Genomic DNA, 19,525 nt, shown 5'->3' with positions numbered 1-19,525 from the left:
TGGAAATGGAGGAAAAAGAATATCAACTTTCAAAGTAAATCTGATCTCTACAGGAGATGTCTACAGGAAGATCTCTCAAGCAGCCTTTCCCCAGTGATCAGCTCTTTGGAACAAGACTTCCCGCTGCAGAGGTTGGCGACCAGAGTCTTCTATTGAACTTAAATTCCCCATGTAAGTATGGCTTGAAGGAGATGCACAATTATATTGTAGCTGACTGATCATGTACACCTCACTGTAAGCCATGTCTGTTTCATGTCTCTATCACTATCCATTGTTACGAGATAGACCAAGATGGATCCTTGCATAAACAATTTGGATGGCTGGTTTAATTAGAAAGGACATGACAGTTGATATAAAATATGTTACAGTCACTAGGACAAAGAATACCGCAACCAAAGTTATCATGATATTTTTATAGTTATATAGACATACAGTTCTCTTTAAACAATGCTTCATTTTTGTGGTGGTTTTCTGTCTTCATTTGTGTTTTAGGGGCACATTTGCATCTCATTGTGGTTCACATGTTTATCGTCCTTTTCTAGTTCAGGTCCTGTTGTTTAGATTTTGCATCTTGTTTTATGCTGCTGGTGCTTTTGAGTTTGTAATTTTTTGAGGTCTCATAGAGGTCCTTGTACATCTTTTTTGTGGTGGTTTTGGGACAGTTTGGGATATTCTTGTCTCTGTGGTGGTTTGATTTTTAGGCTTTGTAGATATGAAGTTTCTATAGTCTATTTCATACATGTCTGTGGTCCCTTCCAGTCACCCTGGTGTGGTTTCGTCCCCTTGTTGTCTATGTTTTTGGTTGCTTTTCCATTTTTATTGTTCATTTTCTTCACTTTGTGCTGGTCTTTTGCCCTTCTTGTGGTCATTGTGTCCCTCTCTGTGTGTTTTGTGCACCTTGGGGTTCATGTTTGTGTCCCTTCCTGGCATTTTGTCGATCAGTGGCCCCTCTCTGTCCCACCAGGCCCCCGGTGCTGTTCAGTAATCCATCTGAGCCGTCAGGTGTGTTTCGAGCTGTCTCACCTCTGATCTCACTTCAGCTGCATTTGAGCAGAAACGCAGCAATTAAATGGATTCTGGCTGACTTTGATCTGCTGTCTTCAGATTGTGTAGAGATTTAAAACACACACTCAGACACACACAGACTCACACTGTGCTCCCTCAGCAGCAGGGGTGAACACACTTTCTTCCTCCTCCTCCTCCTCCTCCTCTGCTCTCAGCGTCATTTTAATCCTGCCTGCGTGCTGACAGCAGACACAAACACCTTCTCCTCCTCCTCCTCGTCTTCTCTCTTGTTTTCTTCTTCACGTCTCCTCTCAGCTCTGATGAGACATGGGATGTGGAAATTCCTCACAGACGGCAAAAAACAACAACAGCAGCAGCAGCAACACTGGAGGTGAGACCCGCCACTCCTCTCTGTTTCTGTGTGGAGCTCCTGTTTTTTGTGAGAACAAATCTGCTGTTTCTGAACATTTTCATGTCTCACTGCTGGATTATTGTTCCCACAGAAGTTTTTTTTTTATTTAATCCATATATTTTGAGCCGTTTAATTCACTTCTGCCCTATTTCTGCCCATGTTATGCTGGTTGTTTGTATCTTTCTGGGGTTTTCTGTTTATTTAACTCAATGAAGACAAAACCAGGTTACTTATTGTGATTAGTAATGTCTCTTTAAACTCTTTAAAGTGCTTCACAGAAAAATGAAAACATCAAAATTAGGAAAAGAAACAAATAAAAAGAAAAATGAACTGAAACTTTGAGAAAATAAAATATTTTGTTTGTGGATATAAAGATTTTATATATTACAACCTAAAGACAGCTCATTAAAGCTAAAGATAATACTTAAGTCAGACGATCAAGAATCAGGTTTCTGACCTCCTCTGGAACAGTTAAAAAAGGAGATGAATGTAATTATGGTGCAAAAACCACCGACATCACAGCAGTGATCAGAGTAAATTGTTGTTGATGCCCTTTGTGGTCTGACCGATTGAATGAACAGCTGTCAGATAACATAAATGAGACATTTTTAGTTCTGTGAATGAAAATGTCAGATCATAGAACAAAAAACGCTGACTGATCTGCTTCCTGTCTGCTCAGGGCGCACCGGGTCCTCATCAAAGCTGTGAGTTCATTTTCATCTTTAAATGTGTCGCTGCTGTTTGACCTTTCTCTCATGTTCGCTGCACAGTGCTAATGTATATATATGTGTGTGTGAGAACAGCTCAGATGAGTTGATGGCAGACGACGACAAACAGAAGTGAGTTGATTATTTTTTATTCATTTATTTAAATGTGTGTATGTAAGACATTAACGTGTGTGTGTGTGTTCAGGAACTATGGCGGCGTGTACGTGGGTTTGCCCACAGACCTCAGCAGCATCCCTCAAGTCCAGATAGGATCACTGAAAGGTAACACATCTGCAACAGTGATGTAGTGTGTGTGTGGAAGTTCTGAAAGAGCAGAATCTTACTGTTATTCACAGTACAGCACACACACACACACACATGCATGCATGCACGTATCTCCAATTTCCTGTTGAATCTCCAGGGTCATGGGAGCCTGGGAGAGCGAAAACAGAGAGAGTGTGTGAGTGTTTGTTGTTGTTTTATCCTAACGTGTGTGTTTGATATTTTGTTGGTACTAAAAGTGGTGTGTGTTTGTGCTGTAATATTAGCTGTGTGTATGTTAATGAATTTCTCCTCCTCAGAGGCCAACAGAGACTTGGCATCCCTCCGGAGGCCGCTGTGGGGAAACGGCCTGTGAGTTAATAAGGAGGTGCCATGCACGCTGCGGTAAGTGACAACCTCTTCATTAATCAGCTGTGATGTCAGCAGTTAAAGGACCAAACTGCTGCTCGTGGTAGCTCAGTTACAGTAACAGACTTAAGACTTACTGTAACAAAAAGTGTGTGTTAGAGTTCTAGGATGACGATATACAGCATCACATTTTATATTGACATGTACACACACACAGCCTGCACGTATGTGTATGATGGAGCTATAGAATAGGATAGACGCTCCACTGTCTGTCCAGCCCAGGGAGGAGATTTGTTCAGTTTGTTCAGTGTCCTCCTCTCCACCACTGCTTCAAACTTCTCCTGTCTGCAGCCTTCCTGATCAGTTTACACACACACTGATATAAGTTTGTTTATATGAGCACAGCTTGATTCTTTGTCCTTCTGTCTGAACTGAAAGGTTCCTCAGAGGTTTGGCTCAGAATGACGTCCACCAGGAAGTGTCCACTGATCACCAGCAGCACCCAGCAGAGCCCAGCTCGCCCCACAGCGTCCCCCCGTCAGGACTCTAATGGGCCTGTCGACTCTCTCCACTCAAACACTTGTGTGTTTTTGTGCTGCTGCAGGTTTTTCCTCGTGCTGTGCTGTTGACACTTCAACACACTGTTGTGTATCAGGGTGAGTGGGGAATGTAGATATGCTACTATGCAGATATTAGCACGTGTCGTAGAACAGCATTCGTTTTGTACATACTTTGGAGCTAAACATGGACATTTTGCTCCTTTTCTGGCGCCTGTTTCATTTGTAATTAAACTTAATAGTCTGTCAATGTTGAATTTGAAGATTACGTTGTTTTTTTACAGACATTGTACATTAATGTTTCCCTTTTCGTAGCAGGTTTGTAAACCTGCTACGAAAAGGGAAATTGTGACCTGAAGTCTTTTAGGTCAAAATTAGTTGGAACATTAAATCATCGGACAGAACAGTAAAAAACAACCTGTTTAACTGTTCAAAAGTCACAGGCCAGAGTTTGTATACATAACATTTAAGGAAGGTATTTATGTTGTGCTAATAGTTGATCTGGATACAGTAAAAGTGCCTTTTATGCGACTACACATGCTAACTGCTACGTGCTAGCTTTCAAAGACCCTCAGTGGCTTATTTCCTTAGATCAGGAGTTAGACAGTCACTGGGTATCCTGTGAAAGCACCCGTTTATGGTTCTTTAAGTCGTTGCATCTTTAGCTTTTAGTCGCTAACATGTGTCAAACCACCTCACACCAGATTACTCCGCCTAGTCCCTAAGCACTCATGTTGCCAGAGATTTTTGTTAGAAAGTCCAAAAAACATTGTGACTGAACAAACAGCTGTAAAAACCTCTTCAGTGTGCTGGTGGTTTAATGATGTCTCTCCTGAGCTCACCTGCGGTTTGCTGGGACTGAAAACCTGCAGACTCTTGTGTTTGGCCCTCGGGGGCTGAAACAGTGAGCGGCTCCTGCTGTGACTTGACGTCTGTAAAGCGTCTCCTCCTCAGAGCATTTGGCTGCTGATGAAGGTAAAATCAGAGATGGTTCATGGTGTGGAAAAACCTTTAGAGGAAATGTTACAGCTTCAAGATGTGTGAAGCATTGTTCTTTAAAACTAATTTTCATATATTGGAAAATTAGTTTGAATGACATCATGGCTTTGGTGTTATTTACATCCTTTGTTACAGCTACAGGTGTGTTTTCTGTTTTGTACAAATTGTTGACATTCAAATTAAAATGTGACAAATCCTGAGTCAGTTTTGATGCTGTCTCTTCCCTGTGTTCAGCATCCATGCAGGCTGATGGGTGTTTTGTTTTGAGTGGACATCAGTATACCTGCAGGACCCTAACTCTGCAGTCGAAACGTCGAAAGAAAGGTCTTGGTGAGCTGAAACGGAGCACCTCTGCTCCATTTTTCTAACCCTAACCCTCTGGCACCCTCTGGTGGAGGCATCAGATCACAGTTTCGGTGCAAATGAAACAGTACTTTATGAAAACATGTTGAAAATAGATATTTAATTGAACCTTTATTTGTACAAATGTTCACCACTTAGTGAGGAACAACAGAACCACAAACAAACATCAGCTGTGAGGCACGCAGGTGCATTCATGCATGTAGAGCAGGAGTAAAGTGCACTGGAATGTGTGTGTGGTTTGAGGTCAGACTGAAGAATCTGCAGCAGAAGCTCATGAGCTGACTGAAAGCAACTGAACCAGTGTTATAAGATGTGGCCCAGTCAGCTTTATGTAACTTTGTAGAATGTTTCTGTATCATCTCACAGATTGAATTTAAAAACAGGACCAGGAAATGATCCACTATGGTCACCGGACCTGTGGACTGGTTTGTGTTCCTTGTGCGTGATCACCTGAGGACGGAGCTGTCGTGCTCATGCCAAGCTATGACTTCCTCTCCTGAAGCTAACTTCCTGTACAGCTGTGTCAGCTCGTCAGACTGCGGCGCCTTTGACTCCGGCGTGCAGGGAATATCGAAGTCTGACGACACCTGAGACTCTGGCATCTCCTCCACCCCTGGCTGGGGCGTGCCGCTGCCACCTTCCTTCCTCTGAGGGTGGCTCTGCTCTGGTTGGAGGATTACAGTGTCAGGTAAACATGAGTCCATGTTCTGAGATGAGTGATTGGACAGAGAGGCGGACAGAGTCAGGCTGAAGGTGTCATTGACGTCATCTTCCTCGCCAAAAAGTTCGGGTGTCTGCGAGCTAGTCCTGGAGGCGGATGTGACAGAGCAGCAGGAATGTGAGTGGCTGTTCTGGCTGTCAGGCAGCATCTCCGTGGTGAAGAAGTCCTCCCATTTCGGTGCCTGAGGAGAAGGGTTCTCTTTGCCGTCTTCCTCAGTGGTCTGTTTTGTGTCGCCTTTTCCCTTCTCATCTTCCTCCTCCCCATCTTCGTCTTCACCGTTGGACTCTGTGCAGTCAAAGTAGTTTTGTCCAAGAGACGAAGAGTCGGCGACAGGCAGAGGTAACGACTCCTCCACAGACACAGGGGGCGCTCTGCAGCCCGGAGGTTCATCTAAAATCAAGAAAAAGGAAACCAAACTGTATCAACGTGCCAATACTGCACTGTAAACACAACCTAGGCTAAAACATTTAAATACCATCAGATTAGGTTCTACGGATTAATCGATACACCATCACAAAATTGTACTGACAGTTTTTGATTTCCTGGTTCAGCCCCATCTTCTTCCTCACTGGTGCCAGATCCATCCCGTCAAAAAGATCTTCATCACTCTCCGAGCCTCAACACAGACATACAACCGTCATCAGAGCACATGCAGGATGGAGAGCACCTGTTGTTCGTGTGTGTGTGTGTGTGTGTGTGTGTGTGTGTGTGTGTGTGTGTGTGTGTGTGTGTTACCATATGTAGGCGGCTCCACCCTGCTGCGTTTGAGGACTCCCAGAGGTTTGTAAATGAATGCTGCCTGATCAGACTGGTTTCTGCACATCAGCTTCAACCTGACAGACATGTTCAACAGTCCAATCTTGTCACTTTTAATCACTTTTTCTGTACTTAGTAAAATTTAGATGTTAACATTTAAAAAAGTTCTTTTATTAATATTTAACCATCAAAACTTAAAGTGAACTCACATCCGTGTAACTTCGGCCAGAGTGCGACCGAGTGGGATGACATTGGGGTAGATGTTGACAGGTTTAAGATAAGACAAAAAGTCTCTGATCTGATAGAAGAAGAGCAACATTAGTCCACACACGTATTCTGTTACTCTGATTATCAGTTTTACTGACTAAAAGCTGAGCTGAAAAGTGTCTTTACCTCAGAGTACGAGGAGTGGAAACTGAAGCAGGCTCTGTAGGAACTGGACCCTGTTCTGGGACACACACACACACACCTTTGATTTATGAGAGAACACAGCTGTAATCTAAGATTATAAAAGCTGCTCTCACTTTATTATGACGTTTGTTTTCTTGGTTCTTTCTCCAAACCACATGGTGGATGGTTTGATGCTGATGATGTGCAGAGGAGTCCCGTCAGCAGCCGTACAGCCACAGGGCAGCCGGTTGCCCTGGAAAAACTCATCATCCTACACACACACACACACACACACACACACACACACACACACACACACACACACACACACACACACACACACACACACACACACACACACACACACACACACACACACACACACACACACACACACACACACACACACACACACACACACACACACACACACACACACACACACACACACACACACACACACACACACACACACACACACACACACACACACACACACACACACACACACACACACACACACACACACACACACACACACACACACACAACACACACACACACACACACACACCACACACACACACACACACACACACACACACACACACACACACACAGGGATAGCTCAGTATTTTTTGCCTGTTATTCACTACCTTTAGAGGAGTCTACTTTGTGCCTGTACAGTAAAGTCAGTTAGCTTATCATAAAGACAGTAGACAGCTAGCCTGGCAGTTGCTAATAGTAAAAACATTTACCTACCAACACCTATAACAATGAATACTCCTGCAGCAGGTGTAGCTTGCTTTGAATCAGACTATAGGTACTGTTGACCGATTTAGTGCAAGCTAATGTTTTATCTTTATAGCAGGCTAACCAGCGCTAACACAGATGTGATCTGAGTATTACATCGACCCTTAGCATGTTGCAGTCATTACCTTTGGGTGTCGACAGGCATGAATCTGTGAGCGGCGGTCAGTCGTCACATAGCTCAGGATTTCTGGCATCTTCTTGAACATGTCCAGATGGTTGACATGAATCTTCAGAAAAGAACTGACTTAAAACAGTGCTTTCATAGAGCAACAATCTGTATATAAAAAGGTGTGTGTTCAAATTCTGATCCACAGCTGAAGCACATGGGTATTTGTCACCTCATAATTAGAGTCACAGCTACATGCTGGGTTTCTGTAAACAACTTTTTTTGTTTCATTTTAAACTTTGGTGTGAAAATGTAGAAGGACTAACATACAGGCTGGTAGGAGCCAATCAGTGTGTGTGTGTCTGTCTCTCTCTCACCTGTGTGTTAAACTCTTCTCCCATGTTAGTAAACAGGTATTCGTATCCATATGCAGCTTTACAGTTGAGCCACACAACGTGATAAGAACTTTGGCTGATCCAGTTCCCAACTAGCTCTGAGATACCGTTCAAACAGACCTCCTACACACATGCACGCACACAGATGACAGATATTTAAGTATTTGCATAACTATTTTTTTACTGCCTCTACAGTTTTCATTCTACTCTGCACTTCAGCTGTACCTTATATTACAACACACAACACATTGTGTACAGTTATACTGGTTGGATTTATAGTGTGTGTGTATATATAATTATATACTGGTTACCGCTCACAGTGTACTTTTTGGATAAAGTGATAAAATCACTTACCCTTGTGGGTATCTGATAGAAGCGTGGGTCATAGAATGTGGAGTCTAGATAAACACTCTGAATATCTTTGACTCTGCAAAACAAAACACTGTGAAGAGCTGTGAGAGAAAAGAAGACAGAAAACAGAGAAGATCTTTATCACTGACCTGCTGCCAGAGTGCAGATGTTCTATCCTGGCAGCATCTCCAACAGCCAGCCTGAAGTCGCCTGTATACAACACGTTTCCATGGCAACCCTCAAACAGGAACCTACACAATAAACACACACATCATCAGCATCCAGGAGGCACATGTCTGTTTTCATTGGTGGTACAACGAGGTCTCACTCACATGACCGAGCCGGGACAGTGACCTGCCGGGAGCAGCGTCACAACAACCTCTTCTTTCTGCAACACAAACGCCAAAAAACAATCAAAGGATGAATCTACGTGTACCCGTCTGACAAGAGGCCAGGTCCATTCATTCCAACTGGTTTAAAAAAAAACAAAGAAGAAAATCACGCACCTCTCCTGTTGCTTCATCCACCAGAGAAATCTGAGTCGGACTCTCCAGCTCCAAAGGAACCTGAGCACATGAATAAAGACTGAGTCCTGGTTACAGCCATAGAACAATGTAGAAAGCAGAAGGTGGACTCACTATGTACTCCTCCCAGAAAGAATACTTCGGGTTGTTCAGCAGCAGCTCTTTGGTCACGAAGGAGCAGTACAGCCTGACTGTGCGGCTGTAAACACAAGAAGACATTTTCATGACATGTGTCCTCTGTTTGTTCACAAGTGTTTTAATCACAACTGTGTTTGTGCTCTGGATCTGCATAATAAGAACTCAAATACAGTGAGGTCAATAAGTATTTGATCACCCTGTGATTTTGCAAGTTCTCCTACTTAGAAATCATGGAGGAGTCTAGTATTTTCAGCATAGGTGCACTGTGAGAGAGAATCTAAAAATAAAAATCCGGAAATCACTTTGTATGATTTTTTTAACAATTTATTTGTGAATTACTGTGTCAAATAGGTATTTGATCACTTGAGTCAAAACATTTTAATATTTGGTACAGAAGCCTTTGTTAACACAGAGATCAAACTGTAACTCCTGTAGTTCTTTACCAGGTTTTCATACACTGCAGGAGGGATTTTGGCCCACTCCTCCACACAGATCTGCTCTAGATCAGTCAGGTTTCTGGGCTGTCGCTGAGCAACACAGAGTTTAAACTCCCTCTGAAGATTTTCTATTGGATTTAGGTCTGGAGACTAGCTAGGCCACTCCAGAACCTTGATATGCTTCTTACAGAGCCACTCCTTGGTTATCCTGGCCGTGTGCTTCGGGTCATTGTCATGTTGGAAGACCCAGCCTCGTCCCATCTTTAATGCTCTGACTGAGGGAAGGAGGTTTTTGCTCAATATCTCACAATACATGGCCCCGGTCATCCTCTCCTTAATACAGTGCAGTCGCCCTGTCCCACACCCCCAGAGCATGATGCTACCACCCCCATTCTTTACTGTAGGTATGGTATTATTGGGATGATACTCATCATTCTTCTTCCAAAAAGTTCTACTTTGGTCTCATCTGACCACAGGAATTTCTCCCATGACTCCTCTGGATCATCCAGATGGTCCCTGGCAAACTTCAGATGGGCCTGGACATGGGCTGACTTAAGCAGGGGAACCTTCCGTGCCATGCATGATTTCAAACCATGACGTCTTAGGGTTGGTCCCAGCTCTCTTCACAGCACTGACCAGCTCCTCCCGTGTAGTTCTTGGCTGATTCTTCACCATCCTTAGCATCGTTGCTACCCCACGAGGAGAGATCTTCCATGGGGCCCCAGTCCGAGGGCCAGTGACAGTCATGTTTAGCTTCTTCCATTTTCCGACAATTGCCCAGCAGCTGTTCTTTTTTCACCGAGCTGCTTGGCAATTGCCCTGTAGCCCTTTCCAGCTTTGTGAAGGTCTACAATTTTGCCTCTTGTGTCTTTTGACAGCTCTTTACTTAGACTTTGGCTGATTGTGGGGTGCACAGGTGTATTTATAAGAGCTAATGACCTCAAACAGGTGCTACTAAATTAGAATCATGAGCAGAGTGTAGCTGGACTATTTAAAAGCAAAGTAACAGGTCTTTGAGGGTCAGAAATCTGGCTGATCAGCAAGTGATCAAATACTTATTTGACACAGTAATTTACAAATAAATTGTTAAAAAAACCATACAATGTGATTTCCGGATTTTTATTTTTAGATTCTGTCTCTTACAGTGGACATGCACCTATGCTGAAAATTCTCCACCACTACATGATTTCTAAGTAGGAGAACTTGCAAAATCACAGGGTGATCAAATACTTATTGACCTCACTGTAATCCTTCTCTGCACCGACAGGTCTGTTTTCAAAAGAGCAGTGTCTTTAGGTAAATGTGGAGACTTATTTATTAACACATTTTTAAAAATTTTTAAATATTGACCGTTTTAACTTCAATTAGTGTTTTCTAATTTTATTTATATTTCTATCGTATCTTTAAAATGAGTCATTTACCTTTAAACCCCATACCTACCGAATGTTTTACTTATTAAGACGAATTTTAAACACTTTGTATCTTGGCTAATATTATTTTTACTGACAGATATGACCTTCCACAGTATCAGGTAAACGACAGGTCCTGTAAGGTACGTTACAAAAAATGCACCCGAACAGTTTTTACCTGAACTGCAGTTTCCTCCTCAGCAGAGGTCCTTTCAGTCCTTTCATGTGATCTACGAGACACAAGGAAGGATTGAAGCGGCCGTTAAAAGCTAATAAATGCTGAATACCACCCATTTAAACGAACTGAGATGATGCTAGCTAGCATCCAGTTCACCTTTGTGGCAGTGCGAGAGGAAATATGCCCGGGCATGTAGGTTCTCCCTGTCAAACCGGTCCAGAGACACGGTGGGATATTCCTTCATTCGACCCGCAAATGAACTCATCTTTAAGCCGAACCGTTGGCTTAAAGCGCCTAAATTTAATCATACGTTGTTTTTAAGAAACATCGCATATTCAGATAGTGTCGTCAGTCTTGTCCCGCCCACCGACTTGAAACGTTCTTCTTCGTTTCACTTTATTGCACTGCAGCGGTGTTCAGCGGGTAACAGCGACACCTACTGTCAACATGAACTCCGCTGTTTTAGCGCTTTCTAACCGCATTAATGTGCTGTATTTTATATTTAGTATAAATAATAATAATAAAATATGTGTTTTATCTTCAAATATGATCGTAACGACACAACCTCATCGGCTGTCTTTTTAATGTTGTCCTCTTTTTGTTTGTTATGGTTCATCCTTTGGCGCCATCTGCTGGAAGCGTCACGTCACGTAACCAGGCAACCAAAGAAAAATACTTCAACTTCCTCCGAATGTAAATGTAATATATTAAATTAAATTAAAGGCTCACACAAAACTATTAAAAAACATTAGTGAGCAACTAAATAGCTACATCAAAACAACCTAACACAATCTTTACTGTTAAAACTCATCTTTATAAAGTTAATTATTTAACTCTTTTCTAGGGGGTGCAGATGATGGCAGTCACCCACCCCCGTCATCCCCTCCACCAACACTGCCTAACATTCAGCCCCCAGGCTAGTCACTCAAATGCCCCTGCTATGTGTGGATTGAAGAGGAATTTCATCACTTTGAAGGTTCAGTGGAGTTGTGGTTTATTACGTGTCTTTTTTTTCAAGAATCAAGAATCTTTATAGTCATTATGCAAGGCACAATGAAATGTTGTTTAGCAGCTCTTGGCTTAAGGCACACAGGTAGACACATGGAATGAAAAAAAGGCTAAATATATCTAAATAAATATAAAATAGAATAAAGAATAAAAGCAGTAAAATCTAACAGTGCAAATTAACTTTTTTTTAAGTGACCAGTATGAATATATTGCAGCATATAAATGTTCAAAAGTACAGTCTGTCTGTGTACAGACTTATTGCTCAGTCTATTGGGGGGGGGGGGGGGGGGGGTATGGGAAAGTGGGGTGATGGATTTCATAGCTCTGGGGAAGAAGCTGTGTCTCAGTTTGTTGGTGTGAGTTCTGATGCTCTGTCCAGAGGGAAGAGGTACAAACAGTTCGTGTCCTGGGTAGGTGGGGTCTGCAGCTATACGCAGCCCTCCTTTGAATCCAGCTGTCGTATATAATTCCCTGTGTTGTCTTCAGCACCCGGGTCAAGTCCTTCCTGTCCTGTGCAGTGCAGCTCCCGTACCACACTGTACCACACTATTGTGGCTCTGTAGAATTTTGTCAGAAGCTGAGGGGAGAGTCCAGTCCTCTTGAGCTTTCTGAGGAAGACGAGCCTATGTTGAGCCTTCTTCAACAGGTGAGGCGCTGCTGCAGCCTTGTATGCTGCTGGAATGTTGCAGTAAACTTGATCCAGTATGTTGCTGTCTCTGGTGGGGAAGTGTATGAACTTGTGGAATTTTGGAAGCACTGCTTTGAGTTCCACATGATTGAAGTCTCCAGCCACGATCACAGCTGCCTCTGGGTTGGCTGATCAGACAGTAGAGCTCCTCTAGCGCTAGCTTAGCGTTAGCCCGCGGTGCAATGTACACAGCTATGATAATGATGGAGTGGCGTCCTGTCATCCATATTATATTAAAAATTATATTATATTAAAATAGTAAACACTCTCTGTTACTTTAAGGCGGCTGCAACCGATGCACTGGATCTAAGCTAATGTCTGCACACAAATTATGAATGGACATGTAGGTTGTTGTGTAGCCTACTGGTGTGTCTTGTTATTACAACCGTGATAAAAAGGAGTTTTAAAAAACAGAAGATTACACAGTTGCTGCTACTGATGCACGTTATTAAGGTTACTGTTGTATGCCAACTTATCATCCAGTAAAAGTGGCTAAGTCTTCTTTTCTTTGCTTCAACATAACACCTACCCCTGAAATGTTGTCGGGCACAGGCGATCAGCTGCTGCTGATCACCGGTAGCACCCCAGTAGCTCCGGTGTAGCTCCAGCAAAGCGTGATGACTAGCGAAGCAGCGGCGAATCCATCGACCCAGCCCGGTTCATACACGCGGCGCGCAGCTTGCAGCCCAGAAGCTCTGAGCTCTGTGTGGGTCCAGTTCATGCAGCTGCCGCTGAGGTCCAGTGCAGCTTTGACGTGTATTTGGATGAATAAATTCCCTCTTGCCATAAGTGATATTTAATCAACTTCTATTACTCTTTGTTTCAAACACATTAAACTAACCCCGTCCTCAGCAGCCGTCCTCCTGCAGTCAGAACACTGGTTGCTCCGGATGCTGTAATTGCCCCAACATTAAACACCTGTGGCAGGTTTGGCTCTGCCCCGGGTGCTGAAGATCCTTTAGCGCCCCCTAGCGCTCTGCTGCATGCTTACAATCCTACATAAACATATGACTTACAATCTGAATAATGCATTACTGTAGGTAAATATTAAACCGGTTTGTTTAGCCGATGTGTACATCGTAACGTGTTTTATTTAAACTTTGCGTAAAATATCAGAAACTTAGCTCTTTGAAACGTCATTCGGCTAAATCGTGTGAATTTTAAATGAAGTTTGGCGAGCAGCGGCGCCTCGTTTGGATTAATAATTTAACTTGAACAGCTAAATTGAGATTAATTGAACAACTTCAGCGTCATGAGTTTCTGTGTGTGTCCGAGTGTAAACTGCAGCTTTGATTCAGTTTAAACTCCTTCCAGTGTTGGGACAGTATGGCCTTTTTTTTCTTGACGTTTGAATCAAGTTCTCCGTGCGCATGCGCCCGGTCGGCCCAACAGTGATTGACCTCGCCTTTAACAGCTTGAACCGAAGCTACCGGGCTTATTGCCTTTAAGTGTGACCCGATTGCTGCGCTTCTGTGAAGTTATGTTTCCAGCGGAGTCATCACGGGAGCTGTGAGGCAGGTGAGTGTGCAGGAGGAGCGGGTTCTGTTCAGCGGCTCGTTGGTTTTTTCTCTAAATATGTCGCTTCTCCTCGACCGGCTGTCTGGGTGGTTAGCTTAGCTCCGTTAGACGGACCGCCTGCTTTACTGTTGGCCTCGTCAAGCTCGGGTTAGCTAACTTGAGTAAAGGTGGCTGTAATGTTTTCTGTCGTGTCTCCTGTTTGAAAGCTGTTACATAGTTTAAAGATGTTTTTTTCAGTGTTTTCTTAGAGTTAACGGTGACATATGAACGTTGCCCCGAGGCGAGTTAAGTCACACGGCTAACAAGCTGTCAAAGTTAAGTGTTTCCCTGGCTGCTCCTAGCATTGCAGGCTAAATGGTGAGATTGGAGTGAAACGTCTGACACGGTGTGTTGTTAATGTGTCTGTCTGCTGCTGGACGGTCGGATGATCTGATGGCTGATCAATAAGCAGAGGCTGGTGGACGCCCACACATTCAGTTCTCTGTTTATTCACTCTCTGCTCGTCTGTTTTCACATTAGCCTACTTTTAGTACTGAGATCACAGCTGTTGTTAAAAATATAATTCACTAACTAATCGATGAATCTAAAAATAAGAATCAGCCAGACGTGTTGCAGCAGGAATGAGTCTTAAGTTTTGGATGGAGTGTGGTTGGATGCTGTTGGAGGCTGGATGTGTGAGCTTGTGTTGAAGTGCAGCTGGTTTGGATCAGTCAGCATCCGATATGGAGGTTAATGAGAAGGAATTGCTGGTCCGGACATGGTTTCAGTGAGAGTGCCACAGCAACACCCAAGCCTTTAAAGGGAGGTTTGAAATGATTGATAAAACATATGCAAATGTGTGGCTTTAGTCACTGAAACCATCAGACGCTGAGTGAGTTGACCTTTGTCTTATTAAAATATCAAATATTGTTTGTTTCAGCTACTAAAATGTGAGTATTCTTTCTTTTCTTTTATTTATCAATCAGCCAGACAAACAAAACCTGCCAGGACTCCTCAGCTCAAACATCAGTTTTATTATTAAACGTCTGTTTTCTGTCTGATTCTTAAAAACCAGCCTGCTGCTGGCTGTTTTGTGGGATTAACAGAGGTATCACTGGCTCACATTCTCCTGCTCGCTCCGATAAGTCGTGGGGTCTCTCTTTAAGAAGCCTACTGAATCACAAGGCTGCAGAGGAATGTAGCTTTAGGCCAGGTTTATGCTAGTTTATAATGACGCTCTTGTTTTCCACTCTTGTGTGTTTTCTGCTGAGAAAGCTCTGCAAGGGTTTTATTTCCCTTCCTGCTGCCTTCTCACCCAGAAAGGAGGGAACCAGCACAGCTGCCTCTGCTGGACTGCATCTGTGAGAGAGAGGAAGATTTTCTCAATGTTAGAGTTATTCTGAAAAGTTGTTCTCTGAAATATGTAAATAAGGAGAACAGGCCTGCAGGTGCTGAAACAGAAAGAGGAGAAACCTTTATTTTCCTTTCTATATATAAACAGATCACGTCTCCACCTGGTCTGACTGTGGTGAGAACATACATCAGGGGAATTTTAGGGTTTTATTTGATTTTTTTAAAATAAACCCAAGGTGGCTCCTCTGAGCTGTGGAAGTACTGAACATGCAAAAATCTGTACGTTAACAGATAAAAACTCAACAACTACACGTGTCTGAGTGTGCACTCTTATTACAAAGAAAGAAAGTGTTGCTGCTGTAGTTCTTCTTGCGTCACACAGTCTGAATCATGAGGATTTCTGCTTTTTTTTTCATCCTGTGAAGACGCACGGATTCTCATGAATCTTTCTAAAAATCATTTTCTTCTTTTACTGAGCAGGGCTTTTGAACCACTGGGACAAAAGTTTATTTTTGTCTGATTTGAGCTTCCTCTTTTGTCTGTCATCATCATCATGATCATGAGCATTCACTCAAAAGATGGAAGTGGCTGTGGTTTGTTATCACTGCTGACAAAACAGGAAAAGCAGCCAGAGGAACCACAATAAAAATCTGAAATAAAAAAAAATCTCCTTCCTCTGATGGAGAAAATGTTCATCTGTCAACTCTTTGTGTTTTAGAAGAAAGTTTGTCTATCTATCTATCTATCCGGTGCTCATGTGTACCTTTGAACAGGTTTAACTCATTCAGTTTTTCATGTTAACTATCAGTAGATCCCTGCAGCTAAGATTAAGCTAAGCTCTGGACACTGTTCCCATCAGTTACACATCAAGAAGGAGAAAAAGGAAACGGGGAAAACCATCTTTAGCTTCTCAGAATTTTAAACTGTTTTTTTGTGCTGTCTTTGACACTTTCTGTTGTCACACAGGTGAAGCATCCTTCCTACCTGATCACTGCAGTTCGTCCTCCATGATGTCCACACACTGACGGGCCACACCCCTGACTCCTGTGCAGCTAGTCAGCTAGCATGCGGCATTGGTCCCGTGTTTCCGCAAGGCGGCGCTGCTGAGAGGTGATCGGCCTGTGCTGGGTGCGCATCTGCAGAGGCAGCCATGGACGACTTCTCCAGCAGAACGTATGGCACCAGCGGCCTGGACAACAGGCCCCTGTTCGGGGAGACGTCGGCTCGGGTAAGGGAGGACTGGACCGAGTCTGTGTGGGACTCTGAAAGTAATATTAAAACTTACATATGTGCAGGATGTGAGGAAGAAACAAAGTGTTCATGTGGTCTGAATGCGACATCCTGTTGACTCTTTTCTCACAGGATCGAATCATCAACATGGCGGTGGGGGGATTTACGTCTGTGGTCGTTCTGGTGAGTGAACGGTTGACATTCTGGCACACGGTGGTGTTCACACATTTGTACTAAAGAGCAATACACACGTGTTCATTGATTATAATCCATACCTATGACTGCATGTGTCTCTTTCAGGTGACTGTGATCTGTTCATTTGTTTTCCCGTCGTTGCCTCCTCGGCCGCTGAACGTCTTCTTTGCAGTGTGCATCCTGTTAACCTGTGGATCCACCTTAGTGCTGGTAACACACACACACTTACACACACTCACAATGTCACAGAGAGTACTGATGTTTACAAAATGTCCGACACCTCTCTCCCTTAGATATTCTGGTACCGGCAGGGAGACCTGGAGCCCAAATTCAGGAACCTGATCTACTACATGCTGGTATCCATCGTGCTGCTTTGTCTATGTGCCAACCTCTACTTCCAGGATGTCAGGTAAAGTGAACCGGTGGCGAGGAAGAGGAGGAGGAAGAAGGGAAGACATGGCCTTGACTGACAAGACACGCAGGCGGAAGGACTGCATGGACCAAGACTGTAACCAAATTTCACACACAGACTTGCAGAAGATTCTGGGACCAGAACCAGTGAGACTTAACGGTTCCAGGCTGAACATGTTGGTGCTGAATTATGCAAACACACTGGACACGAGGCGTCGCAGTGTAAATCTGCTGGAGGGCAAACACATCGTCATTCCTGCACTCACATCCTGAGAGGACATGAGGATGCAACAGTTTAAGGACAAAATCCGACATCATTTAGTGACTTTTACATGTTTCTTCTTCCTTTGCCCTCCTGTGGCTGATAAAATATATTTATATCTTTAAATAACTGTTGGAGGAAGGAGAGCTTTTCATTCAAGTTTGGCTCTTTGAGGCTCCAATAAAGTGTCTTTGAATGCTCTGTTCAGGCAGGAGGTGTCAGAGAGCTGAATGAAGAGCCAAACATTTTAGGAGAGTCTGAGTAACAGTTGTTACAGCTCGACTCACAGACTTCAAACATAAAGATGTCTTCCACACGTTTCACTGATTCAACACTGAAGAAAGTGTGTGCAGAAGTTGCCTTAGAATAATCTAAGAGTCAAAGAAATCCAGAGATGGCGGCCTGCTGTGCATTTAGAGTCCCTGCATAGTGGAGGTGCTAACGGCTAATTCAGCTAACATAACAACAAATTCAGGGCAGGAAGTCTGAGCATAACTGACACAGCAGCAACACTTTGAGCTGCACAATGAAATGACACATATCTGCTTCCTGTGTGTCAGTGATGGTGCATTCAGGAGCTGAATCAGGAATCTTTTTTTTTCTTTAAACTGGAATCATGTAAGCACAGTGAATGCAGCAGAAGACCGATGGTCCCTGCTCATGCCTGCAGTCCTGTAGACTGGAGCACAAACGGCGATGACACACAGCAGCTCTGGCGTTCTGTGGCCAATTTGTGCAACAGTTTGTCTTTTTTTTTTCCTTTTTGCTTCTTCGTCACAGTTGGTTTAATGAATTTCCAAATCTCGTCTCGCTAAGAGGATTTTTCTTTTTAAATTAGATTTAAATGCCGAATTACACTGACTGCCAATTCTCCCACTAAGCGTGTCTGAATTACGCTTTTGTCTAAGCCATGCACTCGCTCTCTCGCACACACACACTCTCTCTCTCAGGCCAGCTGTAGCACCAATGAAAATGAATGAATCTTGTCTGCCATCTCCGTTTGCACTAATAATCCTGCTGTTTCAAAGTCAGAGCTGCTGCAGCTTTAGTTTTATACATGATAAAATTTATTTATCAATTATTATCGTAGCTCTGTTTCAGACCGTCACCACGTTTTGTTAGAAAATCACTGATGCGTACGTAGCTGAATTAGCAAAGGCTACCTGAAGAAAAAGCAGAGGTGAAGGTGCGTTTGTTATGCAGCAGCCGCTTCCTGTTTGTTACTCCTGATTTGGTCTCAGAGTGTTTACGACATATACAACAGATTTGTTCATTCAATCTTCCATTCACATTCCTGTCATGGACCAATAGCCAATAGAAACTCTAAGTACACCGCTGTAACATGCTAGCAGCGCTGCAGGGCCACACTTAGCAGCATTTTACTGTTGAAATCCTAATTACAACCCAACCAGGTGCTGACCACAAACACACCACCACTCTGTTCTGTACAAGCTCCTCCACCGTGCAACACAACAAAACAGGAATGCTACCAAATCAGCTAGCTAACATGCTGTTTATCTTGTGTGACTATATTTTTAGCACCTCACAACTATGAGTGAACATGTAAGCCAAACTATGCATTAATAAAGCAAAATGCAGAGTGCTAAATGCTAATGCTAGCATGCCAACATGATTGTACAGATGATGCTAGCTTGCTGATCTAGATCTCGGATCCATCGGCGGCCATTCAATCCTGCATCCTTTAAGTCCAAACTAAAAATGGAGTCTGATTTCAAAGGAAAAAAAATGCAATTCTGTATTTTCGTTGAAAATCTAAACTTGTTGGCAAAAAAAATATGTAGTAGCTTTAAAGTTTGTTTGGCTGCCGTAGTTTTTGTTTACAGAAGATCTGCAGGAAGCTTTGAGGTGAACTGACAACTGAAAGCGAAGAGCCGACCTCGCCACGACTTTAGGATTGTCAAAGCCATGTGTTTCTTTTTTATTTAATATTTTATGGAATAAATAAATCTGTATCACCACCAACTGTCTG

At 43.2% G+C, this 19,525-nt stretch overlaps 3 protein-coding genes across 6 annotated transcripts; 2 read left to right on the top strand and 1 right to left on the bottom strand.

The window, feature by feature from the left end:
* The first annotated feature begins 142 nt into the window (after nt 1-142).
* On the top strand, nt 143-4,191 carry LOC114431935 (overexpressed in colon carcinoma 1 protein homolog). Of its 2 annotated transcripts, XM_028399621.1 has the most exons (7): nt 143-171; nt 1,321-1,396; nt 2,097-2,121; nt 2,221-2,256; nt 2,330-2,406; nt 2,706-2,790; nt 3,193-4,191. In XM_028399621.1, exons 2-6 carry the CDS (start codon nt 1,333-1,335, stop codon nt 2,759-2,761), a joined length of 258 nt encoding a protein of 85 aa, XP_028255422.1. In that variant the 5' UTR covers nt 143-171; nt 1,321-1,332; the 3' UTR covers nt 2,762-2,790; nt 3,193-4,191. The 2 variants fall into 2 exon arrangements, with proteins under 2 accessions (XP_028255422.1, XP_028255421.1); XM_028399620.1 differs by lacking the exon at nt 143-171 and having other exon boundaries at nt 1,142-1,396.
* Nucleotides 4,192-4,756: 565 nt separating this feature from the next.
* On the bottom strand, nt 4,757-11,256 carry dclre1c (DNA cross-link repair 1C, PSO2 homolog (S. cerevisiae)). Of its 2 annotated transcripts, XM_028396525.1 has the most exons (15): nt 11,048-11,256; nt 10,892-10,943; nt 8,844-8,928; nt 8,712-8,771; nt 8,538-8,593; nt 8,355-8,456; nt 8,209-8,281; nt 7,837-7,977; nt 7,479-7,580; nt 6,675-6,811; nt 6,544-6,598; nt 6,360-6,448; nt 6,130-6,227; nt 5,924-6,010; nt 4,757-5,784 (listed from the first exon to the last, which is right to left on the bottom strand). In XM_028396525.1, exons 1-15 carry the CDS (start codon nt 11,154-11,156, stop codon nt 5,120-5,122), a joined length of 1,911 nt encoding a protein of 636 aa, XP_028252326.1. In that variant the 5' UTR covers nt 11,157-11,256; the 3' UTR covers nt 4,757-5,119. The 2 variants fall into 2 exon arrangements, with proteins under 2 accessions (XP_028252326.1, XP_028252327.1); XM_028396526.1 differs by lacking the exon at nt 7,837-7,977.
* A 2,720-nt stretch (nt 11,257-13,976) lies between these two features.
* Nucleotides 13,977-19,518, top strand: tmem243b (transmembrane protein 243, mitochondrial b). 2 transcript variants are annotated; one of them, XM_028398358.1, is made up of 5 exons: nt 13,977-14,105; nt 16,404-16,665; nt 16,800-16,850; nt 16,968-17,072; nt 17,156-19,518. In XM_028398358.1, exons 2-5 carry the CDS (start codon nt 16,588-16,590, stop codon nt 17,273-17,275), a joined length of 354 nt encoding a protein of 117 aa, XP_028254159.1. In that variant the 5' UTR covers nt 13,977-14,105; nt 16,404-16,587; the 3' UTR covers nt 17,276-19,518. The 2 variants fall into 2 exon arrangements, with proteins under 2 accessions (XP_028254159.1, XP_028254166.1); XM_028398365.1 differs by lacking the exon at nt 13,977-14,105 and adding an exon at nt 14,112-14,252.
* The last annotated feature ends 7 nt before the right edge of the window (nt 19,519-19,525 follow it).

The sequence above is a fragment of the Parambassis ranga genome, chromosome 2 (assembly GCF_900634625.1).
Source record: "Parambassis ranga chromosome 2, fParRan2.1, whole genome shotgun sequence".
Taxonomy (NCBI): Eukaryota; Metazoa; Chordata; class Actinopteri; family Ambassidae; genus Parambassis; species Parambassis ranga.
This window is presented reverse-complemented; position numbering and strand designations above follow the sequence as displayed.